The following is a 25798-nucleotide window of genomic DNA, read 5'->3' on the forward strand; positions in this document are numbered from 1 at the left end:
GGAGAGAAGTATTTGATAACCTTTTCTAGTAACTGTGGCTATTTCCTGATACTACTTAAAAACTCAAGTCATTCCTTAAAGATGTGGAGATAGTTTCCTAAAGGTTAGTTGCAGTGGAATCTGAAACCGTTCTGCTGGTGAACACGCTGCAGCACATGCACAACTAGTAAAGATATACCGCTGTACACACGAAACCTACACAGTGCTCTAAACCCATGTTACAAGAGAAAATGCTCCCAACATCCCCACTCCCATACTCTTGCCTGAAGAATCCCATGGACAGAGAAGCTTGGTGGCCTACTGTCCATAGGGTCACAAAGAGTCAGACATGACTAAAGCGACTTGACACACAACCTTAAAAAAAATTCATTGGAAAAATTCATTCTGAATGGATCTTTTACTTATGCATGATTCTGTAACCTCATGGATGTAGTTGGTTCAGCTGATAACTCAAACAATCCCCCAGACACTCTAGCGGATAAAGCTGCTGCTTGTTGATGTGCGGCTGAAGTACTTTATGCATACTTCCTATTTTGTCATGCAGAATATTAGCAAGATGTGTATCAAGTTTCAGGATTTAATAAAAGTATTAGGTTTACAGCTTCTTCAAGGGTATTCTTAAGGGAAACATTTTTTTTTTTTTAATGTGGGTGTGTGGTAGTGAAGAATATAATGATTTCTAGTACAATTGTACCACTGTTTGTGTCAAGGTACCAGTAATTTTGCCCACTGCTGCTTTTGGAGCAGCAATGAAAAAGACAAATAATGTCTTCATAATATAAAAAATTTGAAACTATGAAATTTTGACCTCATTCATAGACCTCAAAAGGTCTTGAGTATTCTCAGGTGTCTATAGACCATACTTTGAGAAACACTGAAGCAAGTGAATGAATGTTTAGCCATATATTATACAACTATTTCTATCTCTTCTGTATCTCATCCTTTCAAAAGCTAAAGAAAACAAAAACTTCTTATTTAAAAACAAAAACAGGGCAAAACAAGTAGAATGTTAAAACACAATTTATGCTATATGTCATTTATCTCTTGAAAAGAGGAAGCACATGTTCTCTGGACTTGGCTAGGTTTGGGTTCCCCAGGCAGCACCCCTTGTGAATTTATTCTTCTGAGGCTGGAGGGCTTGGCAGTTCCCCAGACAAATGCAGAGAGAATCCTGGGATCTGTTTTTCTGAGGCTGGAATTAGTTGGGAATTCCTTTCAAACCTCTCATTGCTAACGTGTTTTGAAATGGCAAGGTGTTTTGGATGCTGTCTGCTTCGTGCTACTTTAAATTTTTTTTTCTAATTTAGAGTACCTAAATAGCTTCAATGATGGACATTGCTAGTTTTTCATGCCTACACTGATTTTGCATTAGGAAAATAAACTACCTAGAAAACTTACTTAAGTCCTACATTGTACCCTGGATTTCAACACCCCATGGCTCCGCAAAGTGGTAGGAATCCAAATGTTCATCAATGAATGAATGAATAAACAAAATGTGGTCTATCCATACAATGAAATAGTATTCACCCATAAAAAGGAATGAAGTCCTGATTTACGCCACAATAAGGATCACTTAAATTCTTGTATCACGACTCCATTTTATGAAATGCCCAGAACAGGCAAATCCACAGAGACAAAAATCAGTGGTTGCCAGGGGCTGGGGGAGAGGGATAGAAAAATGAGGAGTGACTGCTCATGCATAAGAGGTGATGAAACTGTTCTGGCATCAGAGAGTGGGGGCACTGGCACAGTTCTGTGACTATACTAGAAACACTGAATCATATAATTTAAAAGAGTGAATTTTATGGTATGTAAATTTTATCTAAAAAATGCTATTATGATTCTCCTGGCCCACTGGGTCAATATTTTATATTTAATTAGATTTTACTACAGCTATTTCCAGGGTCTAGTAATGAGAATCTATTCACTTTGTACTGGCAGAGCCGTGAATGTAGGAAGGAGATGAAAATCTCCGAGCAGGACACAAAGCTACTGCCTTGTCTGTGATACACATTCCCCGACTCAGGCCACAGGTTCTCATGAAGGCGTCTGTGATGGACTGGGTGCCCACAGTGAGCCAGGAGCTGTTCTAGGCACTACGGGAAACAACAGTGAACTGAACAGACAGTGCCCTGCCCTTCTGGAGCTTTGGTTCTAACAGAGCAGGATGGTAATTAAAAAAAAAAAAAAAGGCAAATATATCACACCCACTAGGCAAGCACCAAGAAGATACAAGAGGACAGGGAGAGAAGGTCAGGGGCAGAGGGCGTGGGGTTGGAGGGTCTCTGAGGCAGGGCGATCCGGGAGTGTTTCTCCAAGCACAGACCTGAGGGTGGGTGGAGGGAGCAGCTGGGACACCTGGTGAAGACGAGGAAGAGCGGATGGATGGCCTGTGGGCTGGAGCACAGCGAGAGCGGGAGGTGGCTGGGGTGGCAGAGGTGGGGTGGAAGGAGAGTCAGGTGGGGTTGGCCAAGGCTGGGGCTGTGGATTTGGTTCTAAATGTGATCGAGTCTGTGGGGTTCTGAGGAGGGAGGCACCTGGTCTGATTTACGTTTTAAGAGGATGCCTCTGGCAGCTTGGAGAGGAGACTGTTGGTGGGACAGAAGAGCTGGCCCTGCATCTTATGGGCCAGTGTTAACTCAGCCGCGAGGACAGCTAGTACCTCTGAAGGGCGCGCAGACCTAGGGTGGCCTGTGTGTCTCGTTTGAGGTACATGTCTGTGAGCTGAATGTTCAGCCGTCTTCCTCTGGATCCCAGGGCAAGGTCTGCTCCGGACATAGCAACGCCAGCTTAAGCATCCCAGGGACTTCTTCTCTAAAGTGACTACTTAATCATTTTTATGTGTATAGGAAATTCACCATGATCCCATCTCTCAAAACTGACACAATAACATCACCCCCTCAAAACAAGCAGAGATAAAAGCTTACACTCAAAGACGAACATAAAAACATACTGAAAATCTCATTCAAAGCTGCAGCTCAAGTACTTTAAAATACTAGCATGTCTGATTAGGTTCAGTATAAAGAGCTGATACAAGTCTCACAGGTATAATAAGTAGACCACATAAAATATCAGCACTATTGTCTTCTAACTATACATCAACAGAGGGGAAAAAAAATCCTAAAATTTCACTCTCTGCAAGTTTGAAAAACATGAGAAGTAGAGAAGAAAGGCTTTGCATATATTAAATCACTTTGCTCCCAAAGGAATAGTAAAAATCTTTAAAGTTGTACAACTTTTAGATGCATGTATTTAGGTTAAGGAAAAAATATCATAAAATGAAACACCGCTATAATTTTTAACATACATTGACAATGAATTATTTTTCTAAAAAAGTAAAAAGTCACCTCTTAGCATTCATATCCTTCCTACTTACCATATTGAAGGGCTTTTAGTGGAAACCAAAACAGAATAACTGAGTGGAAGAGGCCATTTAAACAATGAACCCAGAAAACCTGAGGGAAAACAAAAATCCATGAGAACCATTTGCGATAAACTAGCTCTGTGAACTCTGACCTTTCTTTTTATCTGTGAGCTAGATTCACAAAACGTGTTTCTGTCGGGCCACCACTGTGAATTAATAGAACTGACAGACACTTTCTGCCTCTTAGACCTTCATGGGTCATTTATTTATTTTTATGTTTCTCTAAATGTTTTTTCAGCTTCACTGAAATTTTTTCTACTTTCTAAAAACCAAGGATTAAAAGTTTAAATTTCTGCCTGAAAAAGAAAATAAAATTTAAAATTACTGTTAGATCATGAAATTCTTTAAGTGGGACTATTTTCATAATTCCAGACGAACAGACTTTTGAAAAGATTGTAATTTGGTGAGATCCCTACTTTTTCTTTTCCATGTGCAATAAAAGTGTAAACTTTTAAATGGTAAGGATATAGTGCATTCTCTTTTTCCATATACACCCACACGCACAACACTAAAAATAACAAGTGTAACATTTAAATTGCACAGTTCCTCAAAGCAAAGCCCTTTTACCAGGACTGACGTTATAAAACTTTCACAATTTGAAAACACCTGTCAACATCAAACTTCATACAATTATAATATCATTTAATAGTTATTGCTTTCTCATCTATTGTATTTTATTAACAAGAAAGCAAGTATCACTGGTCTTTCCTTTGTAACATGGATGTAAAAGATTAAGTTATAGAAAAACTGTTTAGAACTCTTACAGCCCTTTGAAGGGTTGCAGTTTTGTCATTCAGAAGTGCTTCTTGCAAACAAAATGTATGCTAAATAAAACTGGCATGTATTAAAATAGTTTTAAGCTGTTCAAACAACAGAAATTAAGTTGCCTGCCTCCCAAAATTTTCCACTGTGATCTCAACCTCCTTTGTTAGTTCACCCAGCCACACTGGATTGTATGATCCAATTTACGCTCCAATACATTACACATTTGAACTTATGTTACTCATTAACCTTTGTCTCTTCTCTTCACTATGTCATTACTGCAAGTTTTTATTTGACAGAAAGCACAGGTGGGTGCAAGAAAAATTAGTTCTACTTTTCCATTTTCCTGACCGATACTTATTGTCACATGTTAATCCTTTAACCCCTGTCACGACCTCAGCACCTCTGACCCTTTTTACCATAACAAACACAATCGTCATCATTCAGGGCAACAATGCTTCTACACTGGGGACCTGGAGCAACTGCTGTGTATACAACTGTGCATTCTGTAACCATTTGTTCCTGAATTTTAAAATGTTTATATGGGATTTATTCAAACAATTTTCACTGAAATCATTAGAAAACTCCATAAACCCTATAAAAATTGCTGGCAGCTTGTGTATCTATAAATATTTAAATGAATACAGAAGTTGTATACTCTATTTGGATTGATATGGTAACTTTTATAAATGCCAGGGCTTTGCAGACTATGAGATACTTTGTATGCAAGAACAGCAAAAAATACAAGGAAGGCTGCTCTCACTTTAAAACTATATATGACCAGTTACACTTTCTTACTGGCCACAAAACTTTCCAAGTTGCCATATACAAAGGGTACAAAACGATGTGACTTTCTAGGAATGGTTTTGGGTAATCCTGTGACGATTGGTTTATAAGCAACAGGAGCAAGGTCAAGGCAGTGGCTGGGAAGCTAACTCTCAAGAGACACCATGGAGCCTCAGCAATGGGAGATGGGGATGTGTGGCTGAGGTTGATGTAACTCTGGGCTGGTGAGGGTTATTGTTAGCCTGCCAGAAAGTCTGGAACCTTCCTAGCTCTCAGATTACATTTTCAAGGAAACAAGAGCTCATGGTCCATTGTATCTGCCCCAACAGTGGCTTTCTGTCACTTGAAAATACTCACCATAGGTAATGAAAAACTTTTTAGCAAGGCAGTAGAATTTAATACAAATTGGACATCAAAGGTAAATTTTTAAAAAAGCAAAAAATAAAACATTAAGAAATTAAAGCACAGACATTGCATATTATAAATAGCAACAGTTTTAAAAGACCACTAAAATACTTTATAGAACCAGTGGGTTCTATAAAAACCCATTTATTCTCCACTCTACAAAAAACCTTGTAGTTTTTTTATTTTTATTTTTAATTTAACCAAATTCAGTTATATCATTCCTCAAGTTGTATGCATCTGCACACTGGGACATGTATGCACAGTGCATTCATGAAGACCTCATCTCAGAAGATGAATAACATCCTGGCAATAAACTTAACACCATCATTTACTGTATGAGGCTAGAGGCGTTGACACACCTGTCTCACTCTATTCCCCTGGTATACTGAGAACAAATGTCATTTGACAGTTTTATGAAATAATAAAATTTAAAATATCCTACATTAGTTTCCTAAATTCAAAACACCAAATTAAGGTTACATATAATTATTGGTAACATAACATGCATGACATAACCAACATGTACCATAATAAATGAGAAAAAACTTCTGTGAAGGTGTATTTGATACTTTTATTATAGTTTCAAAATTACATCTACCTTGACTGTTAAAAAACTTAAACAAACAAACAAACAAAACTCCTCAGTTACACTGGATAGAAACCTGAATTACTAACAAACACTAGTGGAAACGCTTTAGAATACATAATTGCAGGAAAGTGAACCATGCAGGAAATAGGTATTTTTGTTGCTGGGATGAAGAAATACTGTGGATCACAAAGATGACAAAAGTCTGTGGCTTGCTATATAGGCTATAAACCGGGAATATGATTTTAGATAAAATGTTGGATATTTTATCTTATATTAAGTTTTGTGGCTTAGTAGTGATTGTAAATAATGATTATTATTGGTAAATGAGTTATCTACCAGAGATGGTATTTTTAATGCTTAATATAATCTAATATTCCAATGAAGATAAAGTTATTTCATAAAACAGAAAATGAGTAAAGAATGATATATCATCCCTCATCACTTTGTATGTGTAAATTCTGTCCATGCCAGTCTTGGATGACTGACTTCTGAGAAGAGGGAGCATTTCCCCACAAAACTGCAAAAACAGAAAGTCAGAGGGCCACTCCCTCTGCCTGCCAGGCCCACTTTACTGCTGCCTGGCAAACTCCAGTGAATTGTGGTTATAGTTTAAACTCACAGCAAAACCAAACACCTTCTCAGGTCATATCAGAACCTTAAGCAAATCTGGCCTGCCATGGTCAGGACCCTGGAGTTTCCTTGGCTTTAGAAGACCGATGCCCCAAGCAACTGGAGCAAAAAAGCAAGTCCCGCCCGGGCACTGGTTCCTACCTTGGTGTTGAAGTCCAGGGCATTCTGAGATGTTTTGTATAATTCAGGATACTTCAACATATTCTCCTTTCTGCATGATCTCTCAAATATTCCCAGAGTTAAGGGAGGCATTGCTGTAAACATCTAAGGTACACAAACTAGTCATTATACCAGGTAGCCAAACACAGGGTGAACTTCTATCTCAAAGTATTCAATAGAACAGGAGTAATTAAAAGTCCTAAACTTACCACATTATAAAGACCTATGCACCATCTCTCAAAGAGGATCTGTCCAGAAAAGCCATTCACGAAGGCAAACCAGATCTAGGAAGAAAACAATCCAAACCTCCCAAATTAGAATGCAGAAACCAGAAACTAAATGTTTAAAATCTGCTGTTATTCAACTAGTGCATAAGAGCTTCACTGACATAGTAATTTCATGATTCTCTTGAAAATGGCGTTTCTTTGCTTTACTTTTTAATTTGAAGGGATTCTTTCATAAGGTCTTTGCTATTTAGGTCAGGATTGGTTTCACTTGTTGAATCAAAGAAGAACTATACCAATAGGCAATCATAGATTAAAAAAAAATTAGGTATAATCTTGTTTCCTAAAAGACACTTTAGACAATATATTTTATGCCATTACAATTTTAGACCTTGAATTCCCCTTTAAAATATCTATTTTCTGATAGTTATTTAAAGATTTTTTAATCATAATTAAAAATTTTGTTTATTTAGAAAATAAAATAATTTCCTGTACTAATACCATCACCATTTATTGTCTTCTGCTTTGGTTATATTCATGTAGCTCATTTATATACAATCAATGATTTATCTTACTGGAAACCTTATGCAGCATCATGTCCTGTTCCTTTTCTTCTTAACATTATATAATACCTACTTTCTTAAGTTGTTACATACCCTTTAAAATGATGTTAATGGAAATGGATATATATATCCCCTACTATTTTGGATATTTAGCTTGCTTTTGTTTTTTTCTACTATACATAATTCAGAACTGAATATTCTTTCAGAAATCCTAAATATCTCAATTTCTTAGGATGAATTACTTTGAGTAAAACATAGCTTAACTGAGGTAAAATTGACATACAAAAATGACACACATTTAATGTATACAGCTTGGTGAATTTGGACATATGCATGAAACCATCTCCTAATCAAGGTAACAGACATATCCCATCATCTCCCAAAATTTCCTCCTGCTCTTTTTTGTTTTTCCTTTTAGAATGAATTCTTAGATGTAGAATTAATGTGTCAACGTATTTAACCTTTTAAAAAATTAGTTCTTGATAATTATAGCCATCACAATGCAAACTTTGAATTTATAATATTAAAAATATTTTGTAACTTAAATTTATACTTTGATTAAAAAAGTCTTTAACTAATAGAGTGACAAGTTCTTATATATTTTGCAGTTTCTTAAAAGCAGAAAACTGAACTTTGCCTACAAAATTAAGGGACAATAAAGTGAAACTTTCTCCAGCATATTTAAGACAAATGGAAAATTTAAGTGAATGTTAGTAAATCAATAATCCCTATGTTATTTAAAAAAAAGCAAGACTAAAACATAATTAAAAATCATATTGATCTGGAAGAGAAAAATGTCTGGCCCAACATGACATAAACACAAACACAAAGCCAAACTATTACAACAACAACCAAAAACCCGTTAGGGGACAGCAGTCTGGACGTACTGGTTAAGTGAATTTTTGAACTGGAGTTGCACGGACTTTGCCACACTTCACGTTTCATTTAACCTCATTATGGAAGCATGAATTGCTACAAATTCACCATTTATCAATATGTACCCAGGCTGGCCTCCCTATGAACAGTTTCTGTACACACACTGATCTTTTTCCTTTTTATAGGGAAAGGAATGACTGAGCATATATAAAAACCAATGTTGGCTTCATGAAATGGAAAAGAGAACAAAGCAGCAATAGCACATGAAAAATAAGTCCAGATTGTGTCAGGGTTGTAACATGCATTAACGGCAACAAGAACAAAAGCATAGAAATGGGAGGCAAATCTCAAATTCTCACTTGCTTGCCACATATATTTACAGAAAAGATTTGAACTTGTGCTCTCAACTAGAAGCCAGATCTTTCATTGCTACATGCAAAAGTACTTAGCATCTTCATGCGAAGTTAAATTTATTCCTTGGAGACTTCCTTTATTCCTTGCAGACTTTAAACTTTTTTTTTTTTTTTTGGAAAGCCTTAAGTAGACACAAATTGACAGGACAGACTTCAATGCTATCTATTGTGTTTTCACATTTGGCCCTTTTGAGATGTGGATTCTGTAAATACATATTTGTGATACTCTGGGTGATGGTAATGTTTTCCCTGTAGGTGACTGTGAAGCTCATTCAGATTTCTTATGGAGTGATGGTAATATAAGGAATTTTTAAACACAAACTTTCAGTTGTGGCCTGAATAGTCTATGAAGATGCAGCCTAATCTTTGTTGGTCTGAAGAAAGCTGAAGCTGCATACATACCAAATTCCTTTAATAGACATGATTTAGCTCAAAGGTTAGTTATAAATGCATTTGCAAACATCAATACTATATAATAGGAGACATTTATGGTAATAAATTTGTGTGTGAATAAACATTTGTAAATGTGAATGGTCTCCTGGCTTCTTTGCATGTAAATATGGTGATTAAAACACCACCAGGAGCTTGAAATTGAGGAATCTAAATTTGAAATTTAGGAATCTAAATCAATGGATATTTATATTCAGTTTCCAATTCAAAATAACTTGCAAATAAGCTAACATACTCGCAGTCCAAGTTTATTTTAAAATGTACTACTTAACTAATTGCTTTATGAGAAAAATGTAGACATTTTTAAGTTGAAAGCTATCAAAGCATTTTTGCCTTATTTTTCCTACTGAAAGGTATGTGAACATGTTTCTAGAGATTCTCTTCCTGTGCTTTAAAAAGTTAATATTTTAATTTTTTTTTAAAGGAGAAATGACTAGATAGGAATTGACTCTTCTAATACAGTACCCACATCTTCATATAAATATTTTGGCACTGAAGTTTACATATTTTAAAGGAAAGAGATTTTTAACAGTGAAGACATCTACCAGAAGGCTGATTCCAAGTTAGCCTGAGATTTGCAGTTTAAAGATACATTAGAAATGCATCCCATACTAAATAAATAAACAACACCTAAATTACTATTAACACATAAAAGTCCCTCCCTTGACTAAACAAAACCGTGGATGCAGAAAGAAAACATGAGTCCCTCTGGGGAGGTATCTAAATTATTTAAATTCACAGGAATCCACATCTCAGCACAACTTAGTGGGAAAGTATCACCTCATTGACTTCAATCAAAGCTTCTGGAAATCAGAAACGCTACACTGCCTTGGGATCTTACCGGAAAACCTGGATGTGACCAACTGTTTGAGAGAAAAAGTCCTACTTTGCTAGCAAGGAGTCAGGTGTTTCAGAGAAACTAAAATCTCTATAGCGAATGCCAGTCATTCCAATGAACACCTAGAGTCGCAGTTGAGTGGCCACCACAAGCAAGTGCTTTATACCGCCACCTGCCAAATCTGTTTTTATTTGTTTGGCTATATGGCAATGGAGTAGCTAGATGGTGACATTCCTGGTAGTACAGCAATGGGAAAAGCAGTTTTTACAGATAGTCTATAAAACCCATAGTGTTCCATATTATTTCTTTATTAGCAAAGAAACTTCAGACCTGCCTGTCCTGTCCTGTATTATTTTCTAACTTTCGCATCTCAGTAGAGGCGTGGCAGTTACAGCTTCACAGACATTTCCCTGACGGAGCATTTCTGCATATTAAACAGCAGCTTACAAACAGTCAATGAGCCCTCTGCTCCCACGCCTGATCAGCACAAAAAACTGAAAGAGGAGATTCGAGTCTGGCAGTTGTCCTCACTAGAGACATTCAATGATGTGTTTTCTGTCTATTCATTCACAGTATTGACATGAGCCATTAACATCTGCAGAACTTGTTTTAGCTGGCAAAAGTTGGGTATCTGGGAATTGATTTAAAAGGTCAATTCATTTCCAAGATAGTTGAATTATATTCAAAATAGATTTCCATAAACTGCTAAAAGAAAAATAACTTAAGAATGAGATTTCCAGTAAAGTTTAGGACTGACTGCCTTTCCAATGTGTAAAGAATTTGATCAGTGTTAGTTATCTCTCAGAGAGGCTTTAAATTCAAAGCCAAGTGAAATTTAGGGCTAATCAACCACAAATTGCATAACTCTGGATTTGAAACAGAGCGTGCAGATTTAGTTTTTCATTTGAGTTTGATATATTTTATGTCCCCCATTAGTACGTAATTTTGACCACTTCATTGTTGATTGTCAAATAATCTAGATTTAAAAAGTGGCAAGTTGAGTACTCATTTCATTTTACACAATTATATTTTTGCAAGCGGATTTATTGCTGCCAGTGGCTTTAAACTCCCAGATACTTCAAGAATATATGTAAATAAACTGTATAAATTGGTATTCTTTCTAATGTCGATAAATGTTGAGGGATGAGAAAAAAAAATCTAACTAGAAAAGTTAGGACTATAGAGGGGACTGAGAATTGAAAATAATTTCATTAGAAAAGAATAACAAATTTATATAAACAGAAAATATTTTGTATGATCTCATAAGCGATTTTGGAAGTGCATTTTGTTTCAAAACAGACTATTTCAGACCAAATTCAGCAGTAATGAACAATAACTAAATTCATAGATTATTCTGTTTATGTTTCCAAGTATTTAATTATAGTATTTGATTATTTTACCAAGTGGGTTGCAATCTAATTATCGATTTTTAGTGACCAATAAATAAAACTGCCTGCACACTTCGAAACTAAAAAACCCAGGGATCAAACCTGGGTCTCCTGGATTGCAGGTAGATTCCTTGCCGTCTGAACCACCAGGGAAGCCCTTCATTTTATTAATCTGACTCATAATAAGAACTATGCTCAGTCAACATTTTGATAAGAAGATAAGCATTCTGACAGGCATAAAGAACAGCTGAAGCAAACATACAGCAGTTTCCAACTAACATCTCAGCAGGGGAAATGTAAAGTCTACTGACTGTTTTGTTTATAGTGTTACTTTTGTGGCATAAAGTATGAGATATTATTTTCAAATGGCACATGGGAAGGTTCTGCCTCTTCTGATGGATGTGTAGAAGCAGTCAACTGAGTAGAGGGCAAGGTGGCATAAACAAACATGTGTAAGGGAGCCCAGGGCAGATTTATGAAGGTGTAGGCAGGTCCTCTGACAGGAGTGGAAGATGGAGGGCTTTCTTAACAAGCTATGGAGCGCTCCTTGTCGGGCTCTGTGAAGCTGCAAGAGGAGCAAGGAACTGGTAACGCCTAGGGTTCAAGTATTACGAATACAGCTTCTGATGATAAGATGGTCATATACATATATTTTTTAAATATAAAGAACTTACTTATCGCATCCTGAGTGTTCAGTTACTGGTGCTGTGCTACCCAGAGGAATAGCCGCTGGCCATGTGGTTCCTGAATACTTGAAATGTGATTAGTCCAAACTAAGATACGCTGTATGTGTAAAATACACACTAGACTGTGAACACTTAGTTATGAAGAAAAGAATGTGAAATATTGCTTTAATAATTTTTTATAGAGATTCCAAGCTGAAATAATATATTGAACATATAGAGTTAAATGAAATATAATTTAAAATTAATTTGGGCTTTAATTTTTACTTGTTGTTGATGTGGTTCCCAGAAAATGTAAAATTACACATGTGGTTTGCTTCATATTTCTATTGGCAAGTTTTTGGAGGATAGAAACCTCGCATGATTTACTTCAGTTACTGAACTAACCCTGGTGCCTGGCAGCCTGTGGAGACTGCAAAACATGTTTGCAGAATAAAATGCATCCTTTCAGAAATGATATTCCTGACCCAAGTTAAGTTTACATGTTAAAAATGATGTTATATTTGCCATATGAAAAGGAATATAGAAATTCCTTGTGATCCAGACACAGTAACCAAATTATTCTGATAAATTTTAGACAAATTTCTCATTATCTGGACTCTTGTTTCCTACCAAATCCAGACACCAAAACCGATCTGAAGAGCAAGGAATACTTCTATCCAATTACGTAGGCCTGAAACATAATAAGAACTATAAGATGACCAATACTAGCAAAACTACCTATGTGTTTTTATTGATTAGATCCCTTAGTAAAACTGACATCCTCAGTTTTACGTCCACTATTCCTTTCCTTTTTTAAAAAAATTGATTTTTATTGTATAGTTGCTTTACAATGTTGTGTTATTTTCTACTGTACAGCAAAGTGAATCAGCTATATGTATATCCCCTTTTTTTTTGGATTTCCTTCCATTTTCCCTTCCTTTTCTCCTTAAACACAGTTTTCCTCATGTGCATTCCCAAACAATTTACTGTTTTCTCTCGTATGTTTTTGAACTTTATAAAAAATGCTATGTAGATTGTAGTTTTTTAAGAACTGTACACATTACTTTATTACCAATTATAATCCAACATTTCTTACCAAAGCAACATAATGTTTTTAGCCAGAATTTCAACATTATTCTCCACAGATGACAAACTTTTTAACATATTCAGAAGTTAAAAATGTGGGCTGATGAAGGATTCATTAAAACTATGCAGAAATGTCTTCCCCAAAACGTTTCAAATATATATGCAAATGACAAGGATTTTTAGACTTAGCTTGCAATTACCTCGATAATATAGAGGACTATATTCTTGTAGAAGCAGTATAAGATACACTTGGAGACTCTGTTATAGTTCCAGGCACCATGAACCATCAACAAATTCTTCAAATATTTGAACTAAAATAAGAATGGAAAAAAATTAACATTTTCCTCTTCATAGTGTCACTTGACAAAGATGGATGGCGTGTTTGGCAGAAATGATGGTTTACCTGAGCTATAGAGTAGTCAGAAGAATTAGCTGCCTGAAGGCCTTCATTGCCACTTATTCCTACTCCAACATGTGCTGTCTGTATCATACTGACGTCATTTGCTCCATCACCAATGGCAAGTGTTATGACTTTAACTTGTTTCTTAACCATCTCAACAACTTCAGATTTTTGAAGAGGAGAAACCCTTAAATAACAACAAATTATCACCTTTTTTTCTGAAAAAAGGAATTTTAAGATGTCATTGTCTTGAAGAATAAAAGCAGCAGAAGAGCTAAATGAATAGGTCTCTGAAGAATCATCATGGAAAAGTCTTACATTTAAGTGTTTAAATCTCTGTTAGCCTGATTTGCCACTTAAAGGGAAAAATAAAGTCACAGAAGCAAAACTCTAGGTGACAGACAGAAGTTACAATGCCTTGTTAAATATTAGTTTCCCAGAATGTGTGCATAAATTTGTTAAAAGATGACATTTGTGTTCAGAAATCCCATTACTTCCTAACAAATAATATTAGGATTTCTGAGTCTTCACTTTTGAATGAGAAAGAAAGCCAGAAAGGCTGTTGAATGATAGTTCAAATACCAACTGTTTTACTATACTTTGAAAATAAAATTTTGGACCTCCATAAGCTGATCTTAGATGATTCTTATACATTTAAACAATTTAAATAAACAGTAAGGAACTGGGTAACTTCCCCACCTGTTCTCAGACACCCAGGTGAGTCAACTACGGTAAATACCAAGTACTTGATTACATAGTTCATGTGCCTGTTTCTTTTCTAAAGCTGCTGACAATGGCCAAGTAGAATCAAACATCCTTTTATATAAAGGTGGGTCAGGAATAGAGAACACCAGCATCCATACTAAAGTTGTATGGTATTAACATTAACTTTGGAGCAACTTATCATAGACTTAAAACCCCACAACAATTACAGTTCAATGACAAAATATTTATTTGCGTGATTAACTTAATCTAGTATCCATGCTATCTCGGTGAGTAGACAGAAGGAAAGGAAACTGAATAGTGACCTGGCTCAGTAAACTATTAAGAGAGTAATGAACTACTGAGAAACAACTAATATAGACAATGTTAGTAAGCAAAATAAATAACCCAGAGCTAAATTCTTTACCAAGGTTAAGTGCAGTAAATACCTGCTGGAACATCTGGTAAACCATTTATTAGCCTACTTAGAAATGAAGATCATGACTCTGAGTTTCAATACATCTTTGCACATTTTCCTGATTATTTCCTTAGGAAAAATTCCTAGCAGTGGGTATTTTGCACAAATAAGTGCCTTCAGGAGGCCCAGCTGTCCCTTCTTAAATGTTTTAGCCAAGAACAGATTCAGTCTTTATTTCAAGTTTGAGAACCATTGTGTTAGAGTGTGAGTTGCTTGCACAGTGAACAGGTCTCCTCATCTTTGTATTACTTGTGCTGATCCAGGATAAGTACTCAATAAATGCTTGCTATATGAAAGAACTATTTTTAATTCTTTCTTTGAATTTCCTTTCAGAGTCTGGCAACAGTACAAAATGACACAACTGTGAATACAGGAAAGGAATGGATGAGTATCACATCATTAACGGGCTTTTCCACTGTTAGCTCTCATTTTTCTTTGAAGCAATTTTCATTTCATTTTCACATTTTATTTAATTTTTCTTAACAGGCTATTATAAATTGGTCAGCCCACTGGCTCTAGGCCAATGTTTCAAGTATGAACTATAGCTGACATTTAGTAAATGTCAAAAAAGAATGCTCACCAAGAAATGATCTAAAAAGCAAATGGGAAATGGGCGTAAAAAGAGCGAAGAATTTGAAAACATTTGTCAAATTCCCTTTACAACCTAACAGGCTCACAGTGCAAATACATTGTGAAGTCACACTATGGGATCAATGGAGCTGAAAAACAGGTATTTTTTTTTCATAAGCTGAATGTATAATAAAGGATAAATCTCTGCATGGTGAACTACTATTAATGATTTAGAGAATCATCAGAAAAAAGCTGGAGTAAACTTTGTTTTCTTTTCTTCATGACTATTACAACTAACCACTGCTTTCTCTGCTTGACATCACAATTTTTAATACCCCCAAATTAAAACTGGCTGAGGATTTTTACCAACATTATGGATGGAATTCCAGCCAAGCTATTTAAAATCCTAAAAGATGATGCTGTTAAAGTGCTGCACTCAATATGCCAGCAAATTTGGAAAACTCAGCAGTGGCCATAGGACTGGAAAAGGACTACTGCACAACTGCACTCATTTCACACGCTAGCAAGGTAATGCTCAAAATCCTTCAAGCTAGACTTCAACAGTATGTGAACTGAGAACCTCCAGATGTCAAGCTGTATTTATAAATGGAAGAAGAACCAGAGATCAAACTCCCAATATACGTTAGATTATAGACAAAGCAAGGGAATTTCAGAAAAACATCTACTTTTGCTTCATTGACTATGCTAAAGCCTTTGATTGTGTGGATCACAACAAACTGTGGAAAACTCTTAAAGAGATGGGAGTATTGGACCACTTTACCTGTCTCCTGAGAAACCTGTATGCAGGTCAAGAAGCAACATTTAGAATGGCCATGGGACAACAGGCTGGTTCAAAATTGGGAAAGGAGTATATTAAGGCTGTATATTGTTAATGTGCTTATTTAACTTCTATGCAGAGTACATCAAGGGAAATATTGGGGTAGATGAATCACAAGCTGGAATCAAGATTGCTGGGAGAAATATCAACAAACTCAGATATGCAGGTGATACCACTCTAATGGCAGAAAGTGAAGAGGACCTAAAGAGCCTTTTGATGAGGGTGAAAGAGAGTGAAAAAGCTGGCTTAAAACTCAATTTCCTAAAAACTAAGATCACGACATCTGGTCCTATCACTTCATGGCAAATAGCAAGGGAAAAATGGAAACAGTGTCAGACTTTATTTTTTTGGGCTCCAAAATCACTGCAGATGGTGACTGCAGCCATGAAATTAAAAGACGCTTACTTCCTGGAAGGAAAGCTATGACAAACCTGGACAGCATATTAAAAAGTACTGACATCACTTTGCTGACAAAGGTCTGTATTGGTTTTTCTAGTAGTTATATATGGATGTGAGAGTTAGACCATTAAGAAGGCTGAGTGTCAAAAAATTGATACTTTCAAGTTTTGGTGTTGGAGAAGACTCTTAAGAGTCCCTTGAACAGCAAGGAGATCAAACTAGTGAATCCAAAAGGAAGTCAATCCTGAATATTCATTGGAAGGACTGATGCCGAAGCTCCAATACTTTGGCCATCTGATGTGAAGAGCTGACTCATTGGAAAAGACCCTGATGCTGGGAAAGACTGATGGGGAGAGAAGGGGGTGATACAGGATGAGGTGCTTGGATAGCATCAATGACTCAATGGACATGAGTCGAAGCAAAATCTGGGATATAGTGAAGGACAGGTAAGCCTGGTGTGCTGCAGTCCATGGGACTGCAAAGAGTCGGACATGACTTAGAGACTGAACAAACAAAAAACCAAACATGGATGTGACTCACTCAGGTCTTAAATCAGAGTATGAATTCCCTAGGCAAGAACAATATCTGTTTTTCTTTAAGAAAAGGCAACGATGTAATAAGAGACAACCCAAATTACATTGCAAGTAGCACAAGTAAGGATATCTGCTTCCATTATCAAGATAAAAGAGGACAACTGGAAGGACAATCCTTGGAAGAATATTCAACAAACAGCAGAAGCTCTGGTATCTGATGGGTTTGAAATAGTAGTTGGTTGCTAAAGAAAGATATCAGGTTTTAGCAGAGTTCATAAAACAAAATATACATACCTTATAAAATTTAACTCAGAATATAAATGTATAAGCTTTGTGATGTAAGGCGAAGAACCATACTCTGCAAAGGAGTTTGTGTTTGAAATTCTGCATATTTTTCTTACAGAAACCTCACTTTGAGGCACAATCCATGTCTTGTTTCATTAAGTGGAAACTATAATGTCATGATGCCATCCACCCCAGTTTCTTGTTATCTTGTCCCCAGCAATGTTTTCTGGGCAACTCAAAAAGTCTTTCTAGAACGCTATATTTGGCTTTCCTACCAACAATTTTGGCTAGACTATCTTTTGGTGGCTTATGAAACATCTAAGTGATGATTACTTTGAGAAGTACAATAAGAATAAATAGATTAAAGAAAGAACACCCATGGATTCCTAGTAAGCACCAAGTCAACTCATGGACGCAAAAGTATAGGCATGTACTAAAGACTGTCCTTCCAGCCCTGGGTATGCTGTGCGGTGGGCATCCTTCAGCATGTCTTAGGGAGGGAATGTGGTTTAACGGGACCCAGGTTAGTCAAGCTGAGATCAGTTAAACAATCTTCTACTATTTGTACAGCACTCATTTAAAAAATTATTTCTTGCTACAAGAGGTATTCAGTCAGCTCAGTTGCTCAGTCATGTCCAATTCTTTGTGGTCCCATGGACTGCAGCACGCCAGGCTTCCCTGTCCATCACCAACTCCCGGAGCCTACTCAAACTCATGTCTATCATGTCAGTGATGCCATCCAGCCATCTTATCCTCTGTTGTCCCCTTCTCCTCCTGCCTTTACAAGATAGCAAAACCAAATTAGAAGACATTAAAAACAAGTGTTGCAGAAAGCTTTTTGATATACTTGTCAGTACTTAATAATTTCCGAGGATGTAGAAGTTAGCATGGGTTGCAAGCGCCTCCCTTGATAAGTCAGAATTTGACAAGGAGAGGAGAGTTCATGTCAGGTAAAAGAAATAGCATACATTAAATTTCACGTTAAAAATTCTCCAGAATACATTCCTTTCCACTGTGTGTTTCCACCATATAAGAAGTCCTCTCCTTCACTCTTTAGTTTACCTTTGAAACTTTTATATACTTGCTTCTATATGTGTACAATTTTCTGAACAGTCTGGAACAACCTTACCACACAAGTTAATCTTCCCAATATCTATCAGAAACCACGAATTCATGGTTGAGAATATATGAAACCTAAATTTTATAAATACCAATAGTGATCCAAGGCATAACTCATAGACCTCATAAAAGTGCTCTGTTTTCTACCCTAGATGTATTTTTACCACCCAAGGGTCTGCATCAGTGCTTAAATTATCCATGGTTCTCTTCTCTTCCACTGTTGCTCTTTCCTCTTTAGAAGAAGTCAGAGCCTCTGAGGGAAAGGACTGCACATCAGGCATGTGCTGTAAAGTCCAGTTTTCTTTCCTGTGGCTCCACAAACAGAGGGTGGTCCTTTGCGATACAACCTAGCAGTACACCGAGTGCAGAATGCTTTTCAGATATTATCTTGGCTGCGGTTCCTGCATGTGTTATTCATTATTTTTCTTACTTGCTATGTAGTAACTCTCCCTGCCCTGTGAACATTAGTCTGGAGTACTGGAAATTTTTACCATTTAAGCTAGAACGTATATACGGTGGCCCATCTTACATGAGCCTCATTTTGCACCCTTTTAACGGGATTAGCTAAATGAATCACCTTTTCAAATGCAATATGGATAAGGATTATATGTGCATGCATATATACACAGTCATGTATTAAAGAATATTTAAAGGACTTTTTATAGGTAGCTAAAAGTATAATAATTTATCTTACTGTATTGTATATTTAGGTTAATAACCTAGAAAAATCTCATATATACACTAAAAATTAGGTCAATAATATTTTAACTTAAAAACTCATATTATAAACTTAAAAATTACTATAAAGTTGCTTTCAGAAAGTAAATTTAGAAAACACATTGAGAACACGGAGGAATACAGTATTTCTTCATTATCCTGAAGCGTTTTGTATAATGACCTTGTATTTGTAGAGCCTTTGCATTTAGGAAGCTAGAGAGCTGCTCCCGGTGACTATTTAGAGGTCAGGATCATTAGTGGGGAATATGCTGTACTTTCCTTTGCAACAAACTTCCTAAGTTTTCTCTTTGCAAATATCAGTCTATTCCCCATTGAGTCATATTCTGCTGACTAATAAAGAAATTACAAAAGGAGAAATACCTAAGAGAAAACCTTATGAGACTGAACTTAACTCTTCTTCGAACTAAAATTTGTAGGCTCATTTATAAAGTTTTGAATTGAGGAGGAGTTAAAACATGGCAAAAATAATTTGGGCTACACGTACTAAAATTATATAACCATTACAGTGCTTCCAGAAACTCGCCATCAATTTATTACTGGAATGAAAACAGCCATTTATATAGCAAATCCTAAAGATGATTCTTAGCATGGGGTACATAATGAAACATTCACCCATTACTAGGTAAGAAAGTTGGTTATTCAAATGACTGATGAGTGAGTGCTTTCCTAGTCTCCAAAAGCAATATTTGTTGATACACTGTGAAGTCAGAGCCATCGAGGGCAACTTGTAATTCAAGGATTCAGTCTACAGAAACAAAATACAGACAGATCATATTGACAGTAATATATGTTTGCATATGCATGTATGTATGTGTGTATAGGCACACTGAACTACTGACTCGCAAATATACCTTATAAAAGGCACTAAGAAGAAGATACTTCCTAGTAGAAATATTTATTATAGTATTCACACCATAGAACAGTTTGTCCACAGTGGTACTGCTCATTAAAAAAAGAGAGAAATCCATCCATCCATCCATCCATCCATCCATCCATCCATCCATCCAGATATCTGGGACCTAACATTGTACTTAGCATATAGCAGACTGCTGTAAGCAACAGGAATCAAAAAATAATACAGTAGTAGTGCCTTAAAATATTAATTTGGATCACTCAAAAGATATATACATATATACATGCCTTAATTAAAAATACTTTTCTTGCTAAAAAATGGTAACCATTATTGGACAACACAGGGTTGTTACAAACCTTCAATTTGAGAAAGCATGAAGAATCCAGTATTCTTTACTAGTTCCTCTATACTCTAAATATACAACAGGCTGCCTCCTAACTGTGAACTGTCAAATATGAAGAAGAGTCGTAATCTTAGCAAATCATGGATGAGATTATTTTCTCTTTTTTGGAAAAATGTCCATTTACTCAGTTCCTTTACTACATGGTGAAATTTCTATGGAAGAATATAAGGAGAAGAAAAGAGAGTAAATCTCAGAACCCTCCTTCTGCCCCTAAGAGATATTAACTTAAGAACTTTTATTGAGCTACTGACCCAGGAGTTAAATGTTAAGAGCCTATAGACAGTGGTTTCTCAATGGACTCTTGCTACAAGGAGAAAGAAGTTTCTCTAACAAGGGACGGGCCCAGCCACCTCTGGGTAGGAGCCTCACATGATACCATGGGTGGGCTTTCAACTGGGAAGCACATCTACTCAAGAAGGATGAGTGCCCTTCCCCTTCATGCTCTGCTCGATGGTGACCTTGCTCTCAAGAGTGGTAAGACCAATGGCTCCACCTCCCATTCACTGGATCTGTTTGGAGAACACGTGGGCACTGATTCTCTTCCCTTTTCCCATGACTCTGGGTAGGTAAGGAAAAGCTGAAGTGTCTTAGTTGTTGTTTAGTCACTAAGTCATGTCCAACTCTTGCGACCCCATGGAGTGTAGGCCACCAGGCTCCTCTGTCCATGGGATTCTCCAGGCAAGAATACTGGAGTGGGTTGCTGTTTCCTTCTCCAGGGGATCTCCTTGACCCAGAGACTGAAACTGCGTCTCCTATGTTGCAGGCAGATTCTTTACCACTGAGCCACCTGGGAAGCTAGAGCTTCTTTAAACTTAAATAAAATCAGCTTGCCCATCTTTCTTTCCTTCCTCCACCTCCCCACTCCCTTGTTTTTGAATTTTCTCCTGTGTAGATGGGTTTCTCCAAGGAACCTTCTCTCAGAAAGACCTAGTGGAAGATGGAACACGTGGTAGCAGACACTACTGACAGACACTGAAATAAAATCCTGAAGATGCCATGAATTAAAGAAGGAATTCACTAGATTTCAGAGTCACAATTACCTGTCAACATAAAACCTGAGAGTCCTTTGGGGAAACAGGAAATGTTGGATGACTATCAGAAGATAAATGGCATGGAGAGAAAGAGTGGTGTGCCAGAAAACATAGAGGAACAATCAGGTGGGGAAAGCTCTCCACCCTCTCTATGGTGCCCTGTGCAAGCCTGGGGTAACCAGTGTGATGGGGCTGAGACTGGGCTGGATAGAGCTAAGCGGTTCCTCTCTCTTTGCAACTGTGAACTCTGGCTTAGGCTTAGAATCTCTGGAAACTCAAAGTCCACAAAATAATGTGAAAAACAAAACATGCCAATTTCAGGATTGCCTCCAAGGTTCTAAAGCTAAAACCTCAGGACAATTCTAAACTCTTGCCTAGGAAGAAGAAAGTCAGACCTTTCTCGTCAACCTCAGGGCGTGAAGCCAGGCAGGGACAGGTGCCAATATTATGGATGTGCTGAGAACCCTTGAATTTTACCTAATTAGGGTAACTCCATCAGAATGTGGCTGCCTCTAACAAGAGCAGTGCTTGGGTAAACACACTGGGGTAAAATAGGGATTCCCTAAGCCAAAGCCTTTGACTGTGGGGATCACAATAAACTGTGGAAAATCCTGAAAGAGATGGGAATACCAGACCACCTGACCTGCCTCTTGAGGAATCTGTATGCAGGTCAGGAAGCAAGAGTTAGAACTGGACATGGAACAACAGACTGGTTCCAAATAGGAAAAGGAGTATGTCAAGGCTGTATATTGTCACCTTGCTTATTTAACTTATATGCAGAGTACATCATGAGAAACACTGGACTGGAAGAAACACAAGCTGGAATCAAGACTGCCAGGAGAAATATCAATAACCTCAGATATGCAGATGACACCACCCTTATGGCAGAAAGTGAAGAGGAGCTAAAAAGCCTCTTGATGAAAGTGAAAGAGGAGAGCGAAAAAGTTGGCTTAAACCTCAACAGTCAGAAAACTAAGATCATGGCGTCCAGTCCCATCACTTCATGGCAAATAGATGGGGAAACAGTGGAAACAGTGTCAGACTTTATTTTTTGGGGCTCCAAAATCACTGCAGATGGTGACTGCAGCCATGAAATTAAAAGACGCTTACTCCTTGGAAGAAAAGTTATGACCAACCTAGATAGTATATTCAAAAGCAGAGACATTACTTTACCGACTAAGGTCCGTCTAGTTAAGGCTATGGTTTTCCCTGCGGTCATGTATGGATGTGAGAGTTGGACTGTGAAGAAGGCTGAGCACCGAAGAATTGATGTGTTTGAACTGTGGTGTTGGAGAAGACTCTTGAGAGTCCCTTGGACTGCAAGGAGATCCAACCAGTCCATTCTGAAGGAGATCAGCCCTGGGATTTCTTTGGAAGGAATAATGCTAAAGCTGAAGCTCCAGTACTTTGGACACCTCATGCAAAGAATTGACTCATTGGAAAAGACTCTGATGCTGGGAAAGATTGGGGGCAGGAGGAGAAGGGGACAACCCAGGATGAGATGGCTGGATGGCATCACGGACTCAATGGACCTGAGTCTGAGTGAACTCTGGGAGATGGTGGACAGGGAGGCCTGGTGTGCTGCGATTCATGGGGTCGCAAAGAGTTGGACACGACTGAGCGACTGAACTGAACTGAAGCTTTGGCCACCTCATGTGAAGAGTTGACTCACTGGAAAAGACTCTGATGCTGGGAGGGATTGGGGGCAGGAGGAGAAGGGGACGACAGAGGATGAGATGGCTGGATGGCATCACTGACTCGATGGATGTGAGTCTGAGTGAACTCCGGGAGTTGGTGATGGACAGGGAGGCCTGGCGTGCTGCGATTCATGGGGTCGCAAAGAGTTGGACATGACTGAGCAACTGAAATGAACTGAACTGAAGCTCAGACTGAACCCTATTTGAACCCTTCCAAATTTGCTTCAACTTAGGACCCAGCTTTCATCTTTCCTCCAAAAGGAATATTACTGCCCCATAGGGCAAATGGGGAAAAATAGTCTCACAGGGATATTTATAAGACAGGAGAAGCTCATGAACACAAAGAAATACAGTAACTTATAAGAGAACAGAACTTGTAAAAACAAACCTAACAAGAATTTAAAAGAAGTATGAGGGGGAAAAAAACCCTGGAAAGATATGGGAAGATCCTGGACATGTGAGACTGGAATAAGCCGTTATAAAGAAGGAGTAATTAAAAATGTGTTACATAAAAATGTGACTGCTAAAACAAAGAAACCAATAGGAAAGTGATATAACCTCAAAGTGTAGATTAAAAATTTTCCCAAAAGATACCAGGAAATTAAAGGACAGATTGTGAGAAAAATTAAATGAAGGAAAAAAGGTGACTACACATATATAATGGGAATCCAAGAAGAGAACAAAAAAGGATAAATGAAAAGAATGATGAGTAACTTCAAAGAATTAAAGAAAGATCTATATCTCCTTAGACTGAAATGACTATATTAATATAGCACCAAAATGTAAGAAAAAGTTTCCTATCACCAGACATATTATGGTTAAACTAAGATTAAGAAATATTTCTATAGCCTCTAGAGAGAAAAAGTAGATCACTTACAAAATAAGTAACCTGACTAATCCCGGATGTATGCACAAAATTACTTTAATATCTTCAGTTTTGTCTCTATGAGGGAGGGGAAGGAAAGACATTTTAATACATACAGACTATAAGCACAAGTATGGCTATCAGAACATTAGAGATAACAGCACAGTATTGATATAGATTGTAAAGCTTTCAAACCAGCTAAAAATTTTTTTATTTAACTTGTATGCAGAGTACATCATGTGAAATGCCAGGCTGGAAGACTCAGAAGCTGGAATCAAAACAATCTCAGATATGCAGATATCACTCTATGGCAGAACGCAAAGGGGAAATTAAGAGCCTCTTGATGAGAGTGAAAGAGGAGAGTGAAAAAGCTGGCTTAAAACTGAACATTTAAAAAACTGACATCATGGCATCTGGTTGCATCACTTCACGGCACATAGATGGGGAAAAAGTGAAAACAGTGACACATTTTATTTTCTTGGGCTCCAAAATCACTGCAGACAGTGACTGCAGCCATGAAATTAAAAGAAACTTGTTCCTTGAAAGAAAAGCTATGATAAACCTAGACAGAGTATTAAAAAGCAGCGACATCACTTTGCTGATAAAGGTCCATATAGTCAAAGCTATGGTTTTGCCAGTAGTCATGTACGGATGTGAGAACTGGACCACAGTGAAGGCTGAGTGCCAAAGAATTGATGGTTTCAAACTGTGGTGCTGGAGAAGACTCTTGAGAGTCCCTTGGACAGCGAGGAGATCAAACCAGTCAATCCTAAAGGAAATCAACCCTGAATATTCACTGGAAGGACTGATGCTGAAACTGAAGCTCCAATATGTTGGCTACCTGATGTAAAGAGCCAACTCACTGGAAAAGATGTTGCCACTGGGAAAGACTGAAGGCAGGAGAAAATGAGGACAACAGAGCATGAAATGGTTGGACTGCATCACTGACTCAATGGACATGAATTTGAACAAATTCTGGGAGATAGTTAGGACAGGAAAGCCTGGCGTGCTGCAGTCCACAGAGTCAGAAACAATTTAGTGACTGAACAACAACAATGAAAATCTGTTTCACACAGTGGAAGTTATGGGGAGAATAAAGAAATAAAAAGCACAATAAATGGAAAACACAAAATAAGACTAAAGAAATAAGGCTGAATATGGCAATAAATATAATATGTATAAATGGGTTAAATTCACTGATCGACAACTTATTGACCAGATATGTATCAATATATCTTATTTTGTTGTTGTTGATTCTTTTAAGATTCAAGGATGATTTCCTTTAAGCTTGACTGGTTGGATCTCCTTGCAGTCCAAGGAACTCTCAGGAGTCTTCTCCAGCACCACAGTTCAAAGGCATCAATTCTTTGGCACCCTGCCTTCTTTATAGTCCAACTCTCACATCCACACATGACCACTGGAAAAACCATAGCCTTGACTAAACAGACCTTTGTTGACAAAGTAATGTCTCTGCTTTTTAATATGCTGTCTAGGCTGGTCATAACTTTCCTTCCAAGGAGTAAGCGTCTTTTAATTTCACGGCTGCAGTCACCATCTGCAGTGATTTTGGAGCCCCCTAAAATAAAGTTAGCCACTGTTTCCCCATCTATTTCCCATGAAGTGATGGGA

At 37.3% G+C, this 25798-nt stretch overlaps 1 protein-coding gene across 1 annotated transcript in view; it reads right to left on the bottom strand.

Moving 5' to 3' along the window:
• ATP8A1 (ATPase phospholipid transporting 8A1) overlaps nucleotides 1-25798 on the bottom strand; it is a 226498-nt gene that overhangs the window by 35762 nt on the left and 164938 nt on the right. Inside the window, exons 26-30 of the mRNA XM_052641830.1 lie at nucleotides 13662-13845; nucleotides 13459-13569; nucleotides 6965-7039; nucleotides 6738-6860; nucleotides 3377-3455 (exon numbers count right to left, since the gene is read on the bottom strand). Of these exons, the coding sequence (XP_052497790.1) occupies nucleotides 3377-3455; nucleotides 6738-6860; nucleotides 6965-7039; nucleotides 13459-13569; nucleotides 13662-13845 (572 nt within the window). The remainder of the gene's footprint in view (nucleotides 1-3376; nucleotides 3456-6737; nucleotides 6861-6964; nucleotides 7040-13458; nucleotides 13570-13661; nucleotides 13846-25798) is intronic.

The sequence above is a fragment of the Budorcas taxicolor genome, chromosome 6 (genome assembly GCF_023091745.1).
Source record: "Budorcas taxicolor isolate Tak-1 chromosome 6, Takin1.1, whole genome shotgun sequence".
Lineage (NCBI taxonomy): Eukaryota > Metazoa > Chordata > Mammalia > Artiodactyla > Bovidae > Budorcas > Budorcas taxicolor.